General features: G+C 33.3%; 1 protein-coding gene across 1 annotated transcript in view; it reads right to left on the bottom strand.

The window, feature by feature from the left end:
- Nucleotides 1–14,173, bottom strand: part of LOC115888188 (serine/threonine-protein kinase minibrain) — a 64,501-nt gene that overhangs the window by 15,531 nt on the left and 34,797 nt on the right. Inside the window, exons 2-5 of the mRNA XM_030907815.1 lie at nucleotides 12,834–13,081; nucleotides 5,112–5,257; nucleotides 3,319–3,509; nucleotides 2,800–3,086 (exon numbers count right to left, since the gene is read on the bottom strand). Coding sequence (XP_030763675.1) covers nucleotides 2,800–3,086; nucleotides 3,319–3,509; nucleotides 5,112–5,257; nucleotides 12,834–13,081 — 872 coding nt within the window. The remainder of the gene's footprint in view (nucleotides 1–2,799; nucleotides 3,087–3,318; nucleotides 3,510–5,111; nucleotides 5,258–12,833; nucleotides 13,082–14,173) is intronic.

Here is a 14,173-nt window from a genome sequence, read left to right on the forward strand (position 1 = left end):
AAATACCGAAGAGTTGAGGAGTAGATTTAGCCGAGAAATTATAGGCTATGCTACTCAGAAGCAGCTAAGATTGGAAGGCCATAAAAACGCATGTTTTGTTGTAAGGGAACTAATCAGTAATCCCGCAAAAGGCACCGAGTATAAAAACGCTATAATTGGAAAAGAGCAAAAAAAGTGCGATTTCTCCCTTAAATGCGTTGTCAATGATTCCAGATCTATCAAGACGTCAATATGAAATTATTAGAAGTACAAACAAAAGGCTTTATCCCTGTTATAGTCTTTTGCAGCGCGCCAAGAAAGATTTTTCCCCCAATAAAAGTGCATTTAGGGTAACCGAAACTTGTGCTGAAATTAGATTACAAGATCTAATGGATCATACAGTTTTACGATTACTCTTTTATCTTGAGGACGTTTTGGAATTGCTAAGTGAACAAGAATGTACAAATCTAGTTTTGATATGTAAATGGGGATGTGACGGATCCCAGTAGTCACAATTTAAACAAAAGTTTAGTTGCGAGGAAGATTCTGACTGTAATATCTTTCAAAGTTCTTTTGTACCAGTCAAGCTTATATGTGACTTGAACCAAAATGTGATTTGGCAAAATCCGACGCCATCATCCCCTAGATTTTGTCGGCCAAAAACCCTTTATAAAGGAGTCTTTTTCTTTAAATTAGCCTAATTTAGCATCAAGTTTTATATAAACACCCATAAACCCTATTTGATAATATTTCATAATTTTGGCCAGCTAGAATGTTAAAATACCTGTATGTGCGACGTTATGCCACGATTCACGATAGTTTTTGCAGTTCACAGTTCACAGCACAGCTTTTTAAGTTTTTAATGCCACTTTTTCACAATTATCGCCGGTTGGGGTAAATAAAACTTGAATTAAACTCACAAGATAGCAATAATTACTTTGAAAATGGACGCTATAAACACTTTTCGGAATTTCTTTAATGAGAGCGGTTTAGATTTTGAGAGATTATTATGATTTTTGAAGATTCTGACTTTGACAAGGGAAAATTATTTCTGTTTTTGTTTGCCGTTGTTCGTAGCGACCGCTATAGCAGCGCCAGATCGCGTATAACGGTCGCGACCCAAAATTTTTACGGGCTTTCCAATCTAAACTTGTTACATTTATCTATGTTGGGAGGTTCTGAATGAAGCTTTAGAACATATAAATTATACATCGTTATGGATACCAACTTTTCATTGTAATCATATTGTCATAATCATATGTCATAATCTTATATTGTGTAACGACGCTTGTTTTTTGCGTTTTTTATTTTAAAAATTGTATTAATTACTCTTTTATCGATCGCTTTTATATAACCAAGGATGCAAGTGTGTTCAGCGAGAAGTTAATTTTAAATTTGTGCAATTATATTTCTATTCTTTTTTCGTCGGACCAAACCAAAAACGACTAGAAAGTGTTTGGTGTATGAAAGTTCTAATATAAAGGTCCCCAAATTATCTTTTCATAGTCAAGTTGTTCTTTTATTTATATTAAAACGTAGGCATTCTTTCTGGTTAGATTTCCTAAGAATATTGATATTCGTTCGGAGTGGTTAAATGTATTTTTTATATAATTTAATTTTTTGTGGCATTAAATATTCAATTTATTGTTCAAATATATGCATTAGGGTGTCCGTTATTTCCCAAGTTGATATTTTTTTGTGGTGCCACCCTCTGAAATTTTAGTTTTTGGTCTAAAAAAAATTATCCAACGTAAAAAAGTTCAAAATTTTTAATTTAAACCGTGCCGGAATCATGATACTTTTCCCATTTAAATAACATGGGATTTTCTGACCTTTTGCATTTAATTTTTTATTTCCAAAGCAAATGAACCTACAGCTTCGACAAAGACATATTCTAGTACAAAATTTTACGTTCCACAAAAAAGGTCTCTTTGTTTTTTTCCATAAAAAATTCCTTTAAAAGTTATTCGCGGTCAAAGTTTGCACATAGTTTATAATAAACTTTTTCTATCATTCCCTGCAAATTTTAATTGCGCCTTTTGATTTTGACTAAAAAAGGATCTAGAACCAAACCTTTTTCAATAAAACTATATTTCTTTACCTACTTTAATATGGAAAACTAATATTCCGCCATCTATGATCAATTGATCAAAACTATAATTTAAGGTTATTGTTTCATTGCTTTTCAGTGTTTGTAAATATGTGTGTCAATTGAAACTATGTGCATAATAATTTTAAAGGAATGTTTTTATGAAAAAAACCAAAGAGACCTTTTCTTTGGAGCGTAAAATGTTGTATTAGAATATGTATTTGTCGAAGCTGTAGGCTCATTTGCTTCGGAGATAAAAAATTAAATGCAAAAGGTCAGAAAACCCCATGTTATTTAAATGGGAAAAGTATCATCATCATTCTGGCACGGTTTAAATTAAAAATTTACAGCTTGTTTACGTTGGATAATTTTTTTTAGATCAAAAACTAAAACTTCAGAGGGAACCAGAATCAGAACCAGAACCTCCCAAAAAAATATCAACTTGGGAAATAACTGACACCCTAATATGCATTTTACAAATTAAATTTTTAAAATTAATATTCAAATTTGGCGCGTGGACGATAGATCCTCGATAAAGATAGAGTAGAAGCACCGCGTGTGAAACAAAGAAAGAAGATAAATGTAAGTCGTTGATATGTTTGCGACAGTTTCCATAGTGATTTACGTATCTACATAAGTATACATGTTCTAGGGTACACTCAATAATTTACATGTTTAGCGATTTTTTTTACTTATCTACAATCGTTGCCAATTAATTCACTATTACTTACCCTTTGGCCCAATTGGCACGAGCTGCCGAAATCGACGATCTTTATCGCCGACCTCTTCGGGTTGCACAACAGTATATTCTCGGGTTTCAGATCGCAATGGATGATGCTGAGTTCCGGCGTCGACAGGAACAGCAGCGCCGTGCACAGCTGCTGCGCGAACTTCCTGGTCAGGTTCAAAGACACGCCCCGGAAGTTCGTGTTCCTCAGCAAGTCATACAGGTTGTAGGATAACAGTTCAAATACTAAACACAGGTGGTTCCGCCACATAAAATGTCTTTTTAATTTAACTGAAAAAGAAAAAAATTGCATGACAAATAAAATACTAAACATGCAAATACTAAAAGTAATGTCTTGGTATATTGGTGGTGAATTTTTTTTTGGTAATTTTGCTGTTGTAGATTTTAAATTCTGTTTAAAAAATGTCTTTTCTGATGACCGATTTCTTAATAATTTCTTAATAATTTGATATTATTTTCATTAAGATAGTGTGAAATAATATTTTGTCTGTTTTATCCTTACCTATATAATACTTGTTCTCTGCATCAGCCTTGTTCATCATTTCTAAAAGTTTGACCTCGATCTGGGCCTGATTGAGGAAGGGCTTTTTATTCTTAATGATTTTCACAGCCACGTAAGACTGCTCGGCGTGGTCGTAGGCCTTCACTACCTGTCCGAAAGACCCTTTACCAATGAGGGAGTCGATTTCGTATCTAAAAGCAGGGGGAAAATCAGTAAATCTACTTAAAACAATCCAAAATTTAATAATACAATATTTATATATTTTCAATTTCACCTTAACAGTATAATGAAATATAATAATATAATGTATACAAGGTGGTCCGAACTGTACTCCGGAAACTTCGGAAGCATATTCTGCAGATAAAAACAAGTAAAAAAGTTCATATAAATGTATGTCCAAAAATGCATAGTTTCGGAGATACAGGGTGTAGAAGTTAGTCATTTTTATTTCGATGTTCTCCAAATAATATCTGAAGTAACGTCACTATATGGACGAAAATTGGTGTCTGGGAGTTTTTTGACATGAGAAATTTGATTTTGATGTCAATATCACTCCTCCTTGTAGAGGGCGCCACCTACATATTTTTTAACTGGGTTGAAGAGTAATAACTTTTGGTCCGTCCCTGTATAAAACTACTGAGTGAAAAAAATATACATTTTCGTGACTTTACGTAAAAAATGTCTCTTGGTAAAAATCGCTCCGAGTAATGGTTCTCGAGATATTTAGAATCGAAATTATCAATACGTGTCATCATTGACATAAATGTGTTGACTAAATAGTTACTAGACTGAAATAATAAATTTGAAATGTTTTTGTACCAAAAATTCAACAGAAACTGTTTTATCGTCATTTTTTCATAGAAAAATTCTGCATGATTAATTCTTATGATTAATTTAAAAAAAATAAAATTTCCCAATTTATTATTTCAGTCTAATAACTATCTACTCAACGTGTTTATTTTTTGTCAATAATGACAAGTATTGACTACTTCCATTCTAAATATCTTGAGAGCGGTGGTTCGTAGCGATTTTTACCAAGAGACACTTTTTACGTAGAAAGTCACGGAAATGTATATTTTCTTACTCAGTACTTTTACACAGGTACGGACGAAAAGTTATTACCCTTCAAAACAGTTAAAACACATGTAGGTGACGCCTCCTACAAGTAGGAGCCATATTGACACCAAAGTTAAATTTCTCATGTCAAAAAACTCCCAGACACCAATTTTCATCCAAATATTGACTTTACTTCATAAATTATTTGGAAAAAATCGAAATAAAAATGAAACTTCTACACCCTGTATCTCCAAAACTAAGCATTTTAGGACATATATTTATATGAACTTTTTTACTTATTTTTATCTGCAGAATATGCTGCCGAAGTTTCCAGAATACAGTTCGGACCACCCTGTATTTATACTCCATGCCAACATCGAACACAGTGTCTAACAAATGTTTATTTTGAAAATTTTTATGTAACTAAAATTATTAATTTAGGTAAATATTTCCATATTTTATTTTGCAATTTTTGATGTATTACTAGAATAATATTAAATATTATTTGTTTGTATACACTAACAATACTGCCAGCCATGGTTTAGCCAGTGTGTTTTTTTTTATGAATGTAGTCCGTCAAAATCATCGCTGACTCTTTTAAAACACTTTAGTCTCCATTAAAAAACGGTTTCAACGACAAAACGGTGTTGGCATTGACGAAAACTGTTTAAGTTTACCTTGTAAGTATTGGAAACCCATTTTTCTTTGACACAAAAAACGACATATTTATGACCTACCTGTCGAGGAACTTTTCACCGTTCTTAATGATGTAGTCATGGTTGTCATCGTCATATCCATCATTATAAATCTTCCGCTCCTTCTTGTGCGAACTGTCGTCGCCCTGGATCTGAGCCGCCCTTCGTTTCTTTTTTGCGTAGTACACCTAAAAAAGGACGAACAGTTTTTTTTAGGACGAACACAAAAACACATGGTAAAGTACAACACGGTAAAAAATCGTATATATTCTGAGATAGAAAAAATGGAACAAAGAAAAAAAAATTGGCGCTGGGAGGCACGTAGAGCCGCCCATACTAAAATATGTTAATAAAAAGTTGGTAGGCAGTTCTTTTAGTTTCAAAGTTAAGGAATTTTTCCAATTTTTTTTATCTCAAAAACTGCGACTTTGATTTTGATTTTATTACAAATTTTGTTGCAAATATTATTCCTAATCTTAAATTGAAAACCGCGTTTCGCTAGCTACTGTAATTTAGGATTTTTTAAAATTTTTAACCCTCTCCCATACCCCCTTAATAACCCCCCACCCGCACCAAAAACTAATGGCCAGATTCTCGGGTGCCACAGTATTTTTGTGCCAAATTTGGTTAAAATCGGTATAGCGGTTTTTTGAGTTATCGTGTTACAGACACACATCATGAAAATGTTTTGTATTTAGGTCATTTATGACCCAAATAACTCATTATGAGTGAAATTAAAAAAACTTTTTTTTGCCGATCTTAATAGCCTACCATACCTGTTGGTATGGTCGGCTATAAATTGTTTTATAAGTTGTGTTTTATAAGTGTCACTATGTGCGCATATTTGAAGAGTAAATATCGACATATGGATAGGTATGGATTATGGAGTGTAGAAGTAAGGAAAAATATCTTCGTGTATTAAAAAATTGTGATAAAAAAGGGAAGACTTAAGATGGCGCTGCTGTAGCAAAAACCCAAAATTTAAAATATGCGCTGAAAAGTTTTAGAACAGGAAATCATTAAAAAGAGATAAATATTTATTTGACGTGAAGGCGCGGGTTTAAAAAAAACAAATTTTATTTTCATGTCACATGAAATAAATTATCGATTTTTATTCAGCAGCAATAGACTGGGCCTCTAATATATAACAATAATTGTTTTATATTCTAATAAATAAAAACAAAGCTTTTTGGGTAATATTTGGTTATGTTACTTTTATTCTCTTATCTATGGTTACTTTTCATTTTTTGGATTTATGCGTCATTAGCGCCACTGTGGTTATTTGGTGAACCCTTATTCTTCCCATTTCTTACCAGTTTTTCAAATACAGTCCCATAAGAGATATTTCTCCTCATCTCTACACTCCATTGTATGGATCTATCGTAAGTACCCTTTGAATAAGAAGACTAAGTAAGGAGCATAATGCTATCCATGTAATCATGCGTGGTGGGCGGAAAAAGCACTCAAGAGTGGGGATCCTTGACAGTTCTGTTTGACGATTCATTTGACACATTTGAATTTGATTTGAAATTTTGTGGGTTTGTCAGTCTTTACGGAGTTTATTTTATGATATTTATTATTTATTCTACTACTGATAGTTGTATAAAGGTAGTAAATCTAGATGGAAATTGTGGCAGAACCCAAATTAACAGTGACACTATCGCGATTTATCGAAAAAGACTCTAAAATAGTTGGTTGTGTAGCGTGCGGTAGATCTCGGCAAAAATCGAGTGAAATAATGGAACAACTTTTCGCTAGTAAGTGACTATATAATATACATACGTGTAGTAAACCAATGATTTATGAAATTCACTTAAATTAACTAAATTATATATTTTTCTTGCATTTTAGCTTTTATTTATTACTTGTCAAAGATTAGATGTCAACGAATTTAGATACGTTAATTTGACTTACCTGCTTCAGTAGCGTATCGGATGTTTGTGTTAATAAATACTTATTATAACTTATCTATTTTTATTAGAATTATATATTTTTATAACAATTTTAATAACTACCAACATTTATTCACAACGTAAAATAAAACAACAAATTATTGAGTTTGCCCCACGTCTACCCTACATCATAGTTTTACATTTTTTAAATAAAATTAGAACGACACTGATAAACCGGAATTTAAGTCGGCCATATTTGAGGCCCATCGCGGTGTACCTAAGATTTTTGATATGCTCTTTCCTTAAGCTTGATTTTCATGCGTCCGTTATCCGTTGATAGAATGGTCCGATATTAATTTTATTGGCTGACTTTAAAGACTTTAATTGGTTAGAAACGGTTATCCAATCGAAGTCTTTAAATTCAACCAATAAAATCAATATCGTATCATCGTATCGTCGGACAACGGATGCATGAAAATCAAGCTTTAGTCTTCTTATTCAAAGTAAGTACCTAATTTAAAATACTTGCTGTAACTCTCATTTTTACGACAATCATAACCGCAACAAAGTTTGTGCCGCATCTAAAAATTACAGAAACAGTTCAAACAAAATATTTTCATTAGATATCAGACACTCTATTTTTAGGTACCTAAAAAAGGAAAACGATGAGGATACATAATATGTATACCGTTTCATTGTATCTCCATGAAAATTTAGACAAAAGCATTAAAATAGGTACCATTCTCTAGTCTTTGATGAAAACGAAGTGCACATAGTCTCTGTCTACTCTATAAGATATACATTCTATTCTTCGGTTTACTGTGGCGTAAGAACACCGAGATTTATATAATTGGCTCCCCAGTTTTCTACAGACGTTGTTTCTCGTCTTTTGTACGAAAGACAAAAGTGTAAGGTTGCTAGGAAATATTATAAAACGACTACTTATTATGGCCGTTAATGAGATACTTCAGAATACTTAGGTAACAAAATACTACTTTAATTGGATTACTAGTATAATTGTAACTATAAGAAATACAAAGTAATCCACCTACAGACGTTTTTTTTTGACATTGCAATAGGTACGTTACATTTAGCATAGATATATGAAACAAGTTTAGATTGGAAAGTGCCCATCACGACACTGTAAACCATAAAATAATTAACTAGAAAGAAGTGTCAACTCTGTGTTAAATCGTGGAAACACGATACGCCACCGAAAGCCTTCGTTGTCGTCTGGAGAACTAATTTTCCAATTGACAGGTTGACATGATGGCTTCATTTTTATTTCCGTTTCCGGTTATTCAATGGCGGGCCCTCTTTCAGTTTAAATGTATTTTGTACTCTTTCTTATCATAAATAAAACAAAACAAAATTTTATTCAAACATATTTCTTTGAAATATGAGACAACGGGACTAAATAAATATAAAAAATAAAGAATTGAATGATTTCTACAGCAATTACTTAATTATATGCAATTTTAACGTAAATTAGTAAGGTATAAGCATGACTTACAGTAATTTGTAAATAAATACACGTATTCACAGCTATCAGGGACAGAAAACTGGGGCAGGAACATGAAAACGGGAGCCTTATACAAAAACCTGAAAACAGAAAAACATTTTTTTTTATACTAAAATTAACAATGTAAAATAATATATAATAAATTATCAATAGGTATAAAATATAAATATACTGTTTAAAAAAGCGTCCATTATTCCCAAAGAGACCTGGCTTATAAATCAAAAAGAAACAAAAAGAGACTTTTAGTCGGATAACATAATCAGATTATCAGTCCGATTTATTGCATTACTGACAATAAATCGCACATACTGGAGATAACTAATATTGGCTATAGTTAAAAATGATCTTACCTTGCTGTAAATTGTTTCCATTTTCAAAAAAATCGCCGATCAAAGAGATTATAACACCATTTTTTTGCATCTAAAAATGTAAAAACAGTGTTTATTTACTACCTATTTTTCATATACATAGGACATACCTACTACTGCAGAAACGTCATTTTCTCCAGGATTCTTCATGTAATTTTATATACTTTATTACCTTTATATTTATAAATTTCACCTTAAATATTAAATTGAACTTCCAAAACGAAACTAAACGGAATGAATTAAAATGGCGTCGAATATTTTCTAATTTGTTCTAGAACAAATCTGAAGTTGTCTCTGAAACTGAAATCTGTCAATTCTAAACTGTGAAGTTAGGCAATAGTTAGACAGAAACATTGCTGTCCTTGTCTAGGCGGCCATACTTGTCGTCAGGAGAATGACAGGAATGACACTAATGACTGTTTCCAATTTTCCTATTTCACTGTCACCCCCCTGCTGTAAACTGTTTGGCGCTATTCTTACAACGGTCGCGACCCAAAGCTTTTGATAATTTCAGATCGGTTCGGCTTTTTCCGGAATTATGTCGCCAAATATTATTTATACAAATCTATTATTATTTTCTTTCAATTTTATAAAGAAAATACAGTGTGCTGCATACACGAAACTTTCTTTTATATAAGGACATGTATGTGAAATACCCATGAAACATTAGAAACCGACGTTATGCCACGATCCAGGATGGTTTTTGCAGTTCACAGTTCACAACACAGTTTTTTTTGTTTTTAATGTCACTTTTTCGCAATTATTACGGGTTTGAGTAGGTAAAATTTAAATTAAACTCACAATATAGCAATAAATATTAGCTTTTTAAATTAATAGCTTTAAAAATTAATTAAGCTTTAAAAATTATAAAATCTTTCAAAATTTAAACCGAAAATGCTGAAAGTGTTTAAAGCGTCCATTTTCAAAGTAATTATCGCTATCTTGTGAGTTTTTAATTTAAATTTTATTTACTCAAACCCGTAATAATTGTGAAAAAGTGGCATTAAAAGTTTAAAAAGCTGTATGAACTGTGAACCATGTGAACTGCAAAAACCATGGTGGATCGTGGCCAAATCGTGGCATAACGTCGGTTTCCAAGGTATTTCATATATGTCCTTATATAAAATAGTTTCTTATATATGCAACATAATGTGTTTTATTTAAAAAATTAAAATAAAATAATAATAAACTTGAATAAATTATATCTGGCGACATAATTCCGGAAAAAAACCGAACTGCTCAGAATTGTAATAGCGCCAAATAGTATTTACATTGTCCTTAAGGGCATTTTCCAATCTAATGCTAATGCCGATGGATATCAAACAGATGGAAAAAATAGTTATTTTCGTTTGTTAGAAAATCGCTCAAATAATGGCATTTTCGTGGTATTATTGGTCTTAGTACTAAATTATTTGGCATTACTTTGGCATTAGTGTATATAAATTCATCAGCGGTTTACCACTCGAGGTTAATTCAGCATACATACACTGCTGGCAAAGGAATATTAGCAATAGGAGGTTTTCAATGCGATAAAAAAAGATGGTAAGGCTGCAAAATACACTGCAGTGCAACAGAGACGGATAAAGTGTCTTTTCCCTACCATCGTATAGGGGAAGTGATCATAGAAGTGATACGACGAGAGAGCCCCTGCGAGAGGGGGCGCCGGGCGGGTCTTTAAGACGCTTGTGTGGGGGGCTACCGCCTACTAATAGAACAGAATCGAAAAAATAGAAACAGGACGGACAGTGTTGCCATTCAATTAAATCGAAATTATGTTGGCTTGTCAAAATCCTAAATCTTCTAATCCCATTATCTTGCCTACTTAATGAAATATTAAATAAAGTACGAAACAATTTTAAGAATGTTTTCTCTAGGCACATAACTTCTTTCTAAAACGAAAAGTAACATGCAAAACTTTGAAATCATTTCTAAAATAGCAAGTGCAATTCTATGAAATGGCAATACTGTACGATCTTCCTAGCAGTCGCCCCGACACAGTCGGTCGGCGGCGGCGCTTGACAAAGCCGCGGCTGTGACAAAGGAATTAGGCCGAAAAAAACTTTATAAGGAGTAGCCGAACAGGGTTGCCGGGTTGGTTAGATTATAATTCCATACGAGAACAAAATTCTCGGTAGATCTTCAACAAAAATTAAAAGTACAGAAACGAAATAAAATATAATATTTAAGTCCAAAATTAGCATTCCTATGTGTCGTAATAATAGATCACTCAAATAAAATACAAATATAATAAATATAACAAGAATTAGAAATAGCTAGGTATATTATTTGATATTAAAAAAAATATTGAATTAAATAATATTAATATATTAATAAAAACATATAAAACTATAACAAGTAGGGATAGCAGTCACAAATTAGTGTAGCAGTCACTTTTTACCTTTGTACAAATTTTGATCAGTGATATCTAAAATTAATTTCATTTCAATGGGAAAGCTGTAGCAACTCTCAACTCTTTTTTCATATTAATATATTTTTTTACGGGAAAATCACTAAAATATTTGTCCGAATTTAGGTTGTTTCTTAACTTAAATTTTGTTTTTTGTTTACATTTTTGGGGAAAAATATGGGTTCAACTTTAGTAGATGAATGAAATAAAATCTTTTTCAAAAGATATCAACTTCTTCGGGCATGTCGCCAATACCGCGCCTAATAAGGAGTAATAAGGATTTTTAGGAATATCTCTGTAACTCTGCAACTAGACAGAACGATGACCTGTATGTGTGTTATTACTCAATAAAATTTAATGAAACAATAATAAAGTCAGATTATACAGATTCCAACGCGGCAGTCGCTTAATTTTTAGTCAAATAAGTCAGCTTTTTAAAAGTGCTTCTATTGTAAAAACTAAAGACGCAGTTGAATATATCGTTAGATTTTTCTTTAAATCGGTAGATCGGTAGCTTACAGACGAAACCGGTAGACCTGGCAACTCTGTGATGAACTGACGGTAGTCGGAATAGCGAGTTGCGGAGGCGCGGGAAGGGAAATAAAATAATGGCGATAAATAAAGGGCAGGGAGATGGGTATCATGAGTGGATGGGAGGTGGCGGAATTTCCAAAATTTGTTATCTTATTGGAGTTTGTCTAAGTAGACAGTCGTAGTGGAAGTGGAAACGGGGAAGTTGTTGTCCATCTCTGTTTAAGCATAGACTTTTTATAGGCGTTTCATTCAAATGCATGTAATTCCTATGCCTAGAGATCCATTGCCGGGCCTGTATATGTTTTATATTATCAAATTTAATTTAGCATTTAACTGTAAGCATTTGAAAAGTGTACAGGGTGTCCCACTAAGAATAGCTCTCGGCTGTATCTCGGAAAGTATTAAGCTTGATTTTCATGCGCCCGTTATCCGTTGATACGATGGTCCGATATTAATTTTATTGGTTGACTTTAAAGACTTCAATTCGTTAACCAATCGAAGTCTTCAAATTCAACAAATAAAATTAATATCGTATCATCGTACTGTCGGACAACGGATGCACGAAAATCAAGCTTTAGCCGTAGAGCCTGCGGAAAAAAAATATTTATGACTAAAGAGGCTATGAGAAATTGCTGGAAACTATTTTTAAGTTTGTAGAACGACCGCTAGGGGGCGCAACTGCAACAAAAAATAAGAAAATGGAGTTTTTACACAATTTTACCTAGATAAGGTGTACTATAAGTAAAAGATTCATAATCTTCAGTAAATTTTGAATATTTTTTTAGAGCAATTTTCCCCTATCTACCAAAATAAAGAGGTGGGGGGGGGAGATTAGATATGTTTTTATTTAAATATTAATAACTCCGGACTGAATAATCGGAATCCAACAAGCGAGGGCTCGTTTAAAAGAGCGTTTCTTACTCTATATTTTACCATATAAACAATAATAATAACCGTTTGAACGTAGACGCTAGAGGGCGTTGTCAACTCTTTTATTTTATATTTCTCTATGGTGTTCGCTTTAAATTCTAACCTACTCACCTCGTTGATGTGCTTGTAGGTCTTGATGAGGTCCACGCTAAGCTTCCTCAGCGGCGCGGTGGATGGGTCTCTGAAGGTGAGCGGGATGCGCGCTTGCATCGCGTGGATGTCGGTGGTGGATGGTGCGCTGGTGGTGAGCGCGCTCGGCATGGAACCCCCGCCCAAAGGGTCGTCGGCCACCAGACGCCCGTAGAGGGGAGCGTGTCGTCGCTGGTCGCCACCGCCGCCACCAGAACTGGAAACTGGCACTGGAAAATCAACGAAATCTTCATTAGTCAAAGTATAATGGTCAAATCAAAGATATTTAAACTCAAGAGATACAATTGTTTACCTTTTTCCTTCATCGGACATTATTCTATCCTTATTTTCCCATCTCTCTTACACCGAAAATATTTGCCAGATTTACCTGTATATTGGCACTAATATTCGATTAAATATCACAACCAATTATAAAGTAATAAATAATTTCGTTATATTTCTATAATATATCAAGTACATTAAGTTGCTAACGTCAATTTTTTCATTTAATACCTAACTGCTTAACTATTTTTAATTTTATCACGGTCGTGTTTCTTTTAATAATAAAAAGCAGTTTGGCAACGTCACTTTTAGAAATATGCCGGCGTAGTACAACGGATTTCGAGGATGAATGATTAGATTCTACTGTTTCCTAGATTCTACTGTTGCGAAGTTGCTCTTCCGCCGTTCAAGCTCTGTACTCTTTATTTGCAGTATTATAGTATTTTTGAGTTATTTTGTGGACTTCGGCGGACATTATTTGAAAATATGGTGCATTCGTGTATTGTGTACAGGGTGTAAACGAAAATAATATTTGCTATGAGAGATGCAGAATTTTATAACAATATAAAATATGTTTAACCAACATTAACACATTTAAACTAGACACGAGATTTTAGCAAAACATGAGATTTTGCTACTACAGGTGTTCGACATATCGACCGTCTTCTGTTATGGCAAGACGTTTTTGAACATTTCTCGCGGAATTCATTAACTCAGTGGGGGTGAAAGATACCCTCTCACAACTGCTAAGTATTTCTAATTCTTGTCTAGATTATACGGAAGAATAAGGAACCTTTATTCTTCCGCAAATATATCCATAGGATTAGATCCATGGGCACTAAGTCAGGCGGCCTCGACGGCCAACGGCTGGGATCTTGGTTAGCTATTCAATTATTCTTGAAATTGGCTGCAAAAATTTGCTGAAAACTTCAACGTTCTGAGGCGGTGCGTCGTCTTGCTGGAAAAATATGTTTTCGAGTTCCATTAAAGGCATATCATCAATAAGGGGTCCAAAGCCTACTAGTTAAAAGTGGCGAACT

This window comes from Sitophilus oryzae, unplaced genomic scaffold (genome assembly GCF_002938485.1).
Source record: "Sitophilus oryzae breed Bouriz unplaced genomic scaffold, Soryzae_2.0 scaffold_690_pilon_pilon, whole genome shotgun sequence".
Taxonomy (NCBI): domain Eukaryota; kingdom Metazoa; phylum Arthropoda; class Insecta; order Coleoptera; family Curculionidae; genus Sitophilus; species Sitophilus oryzae.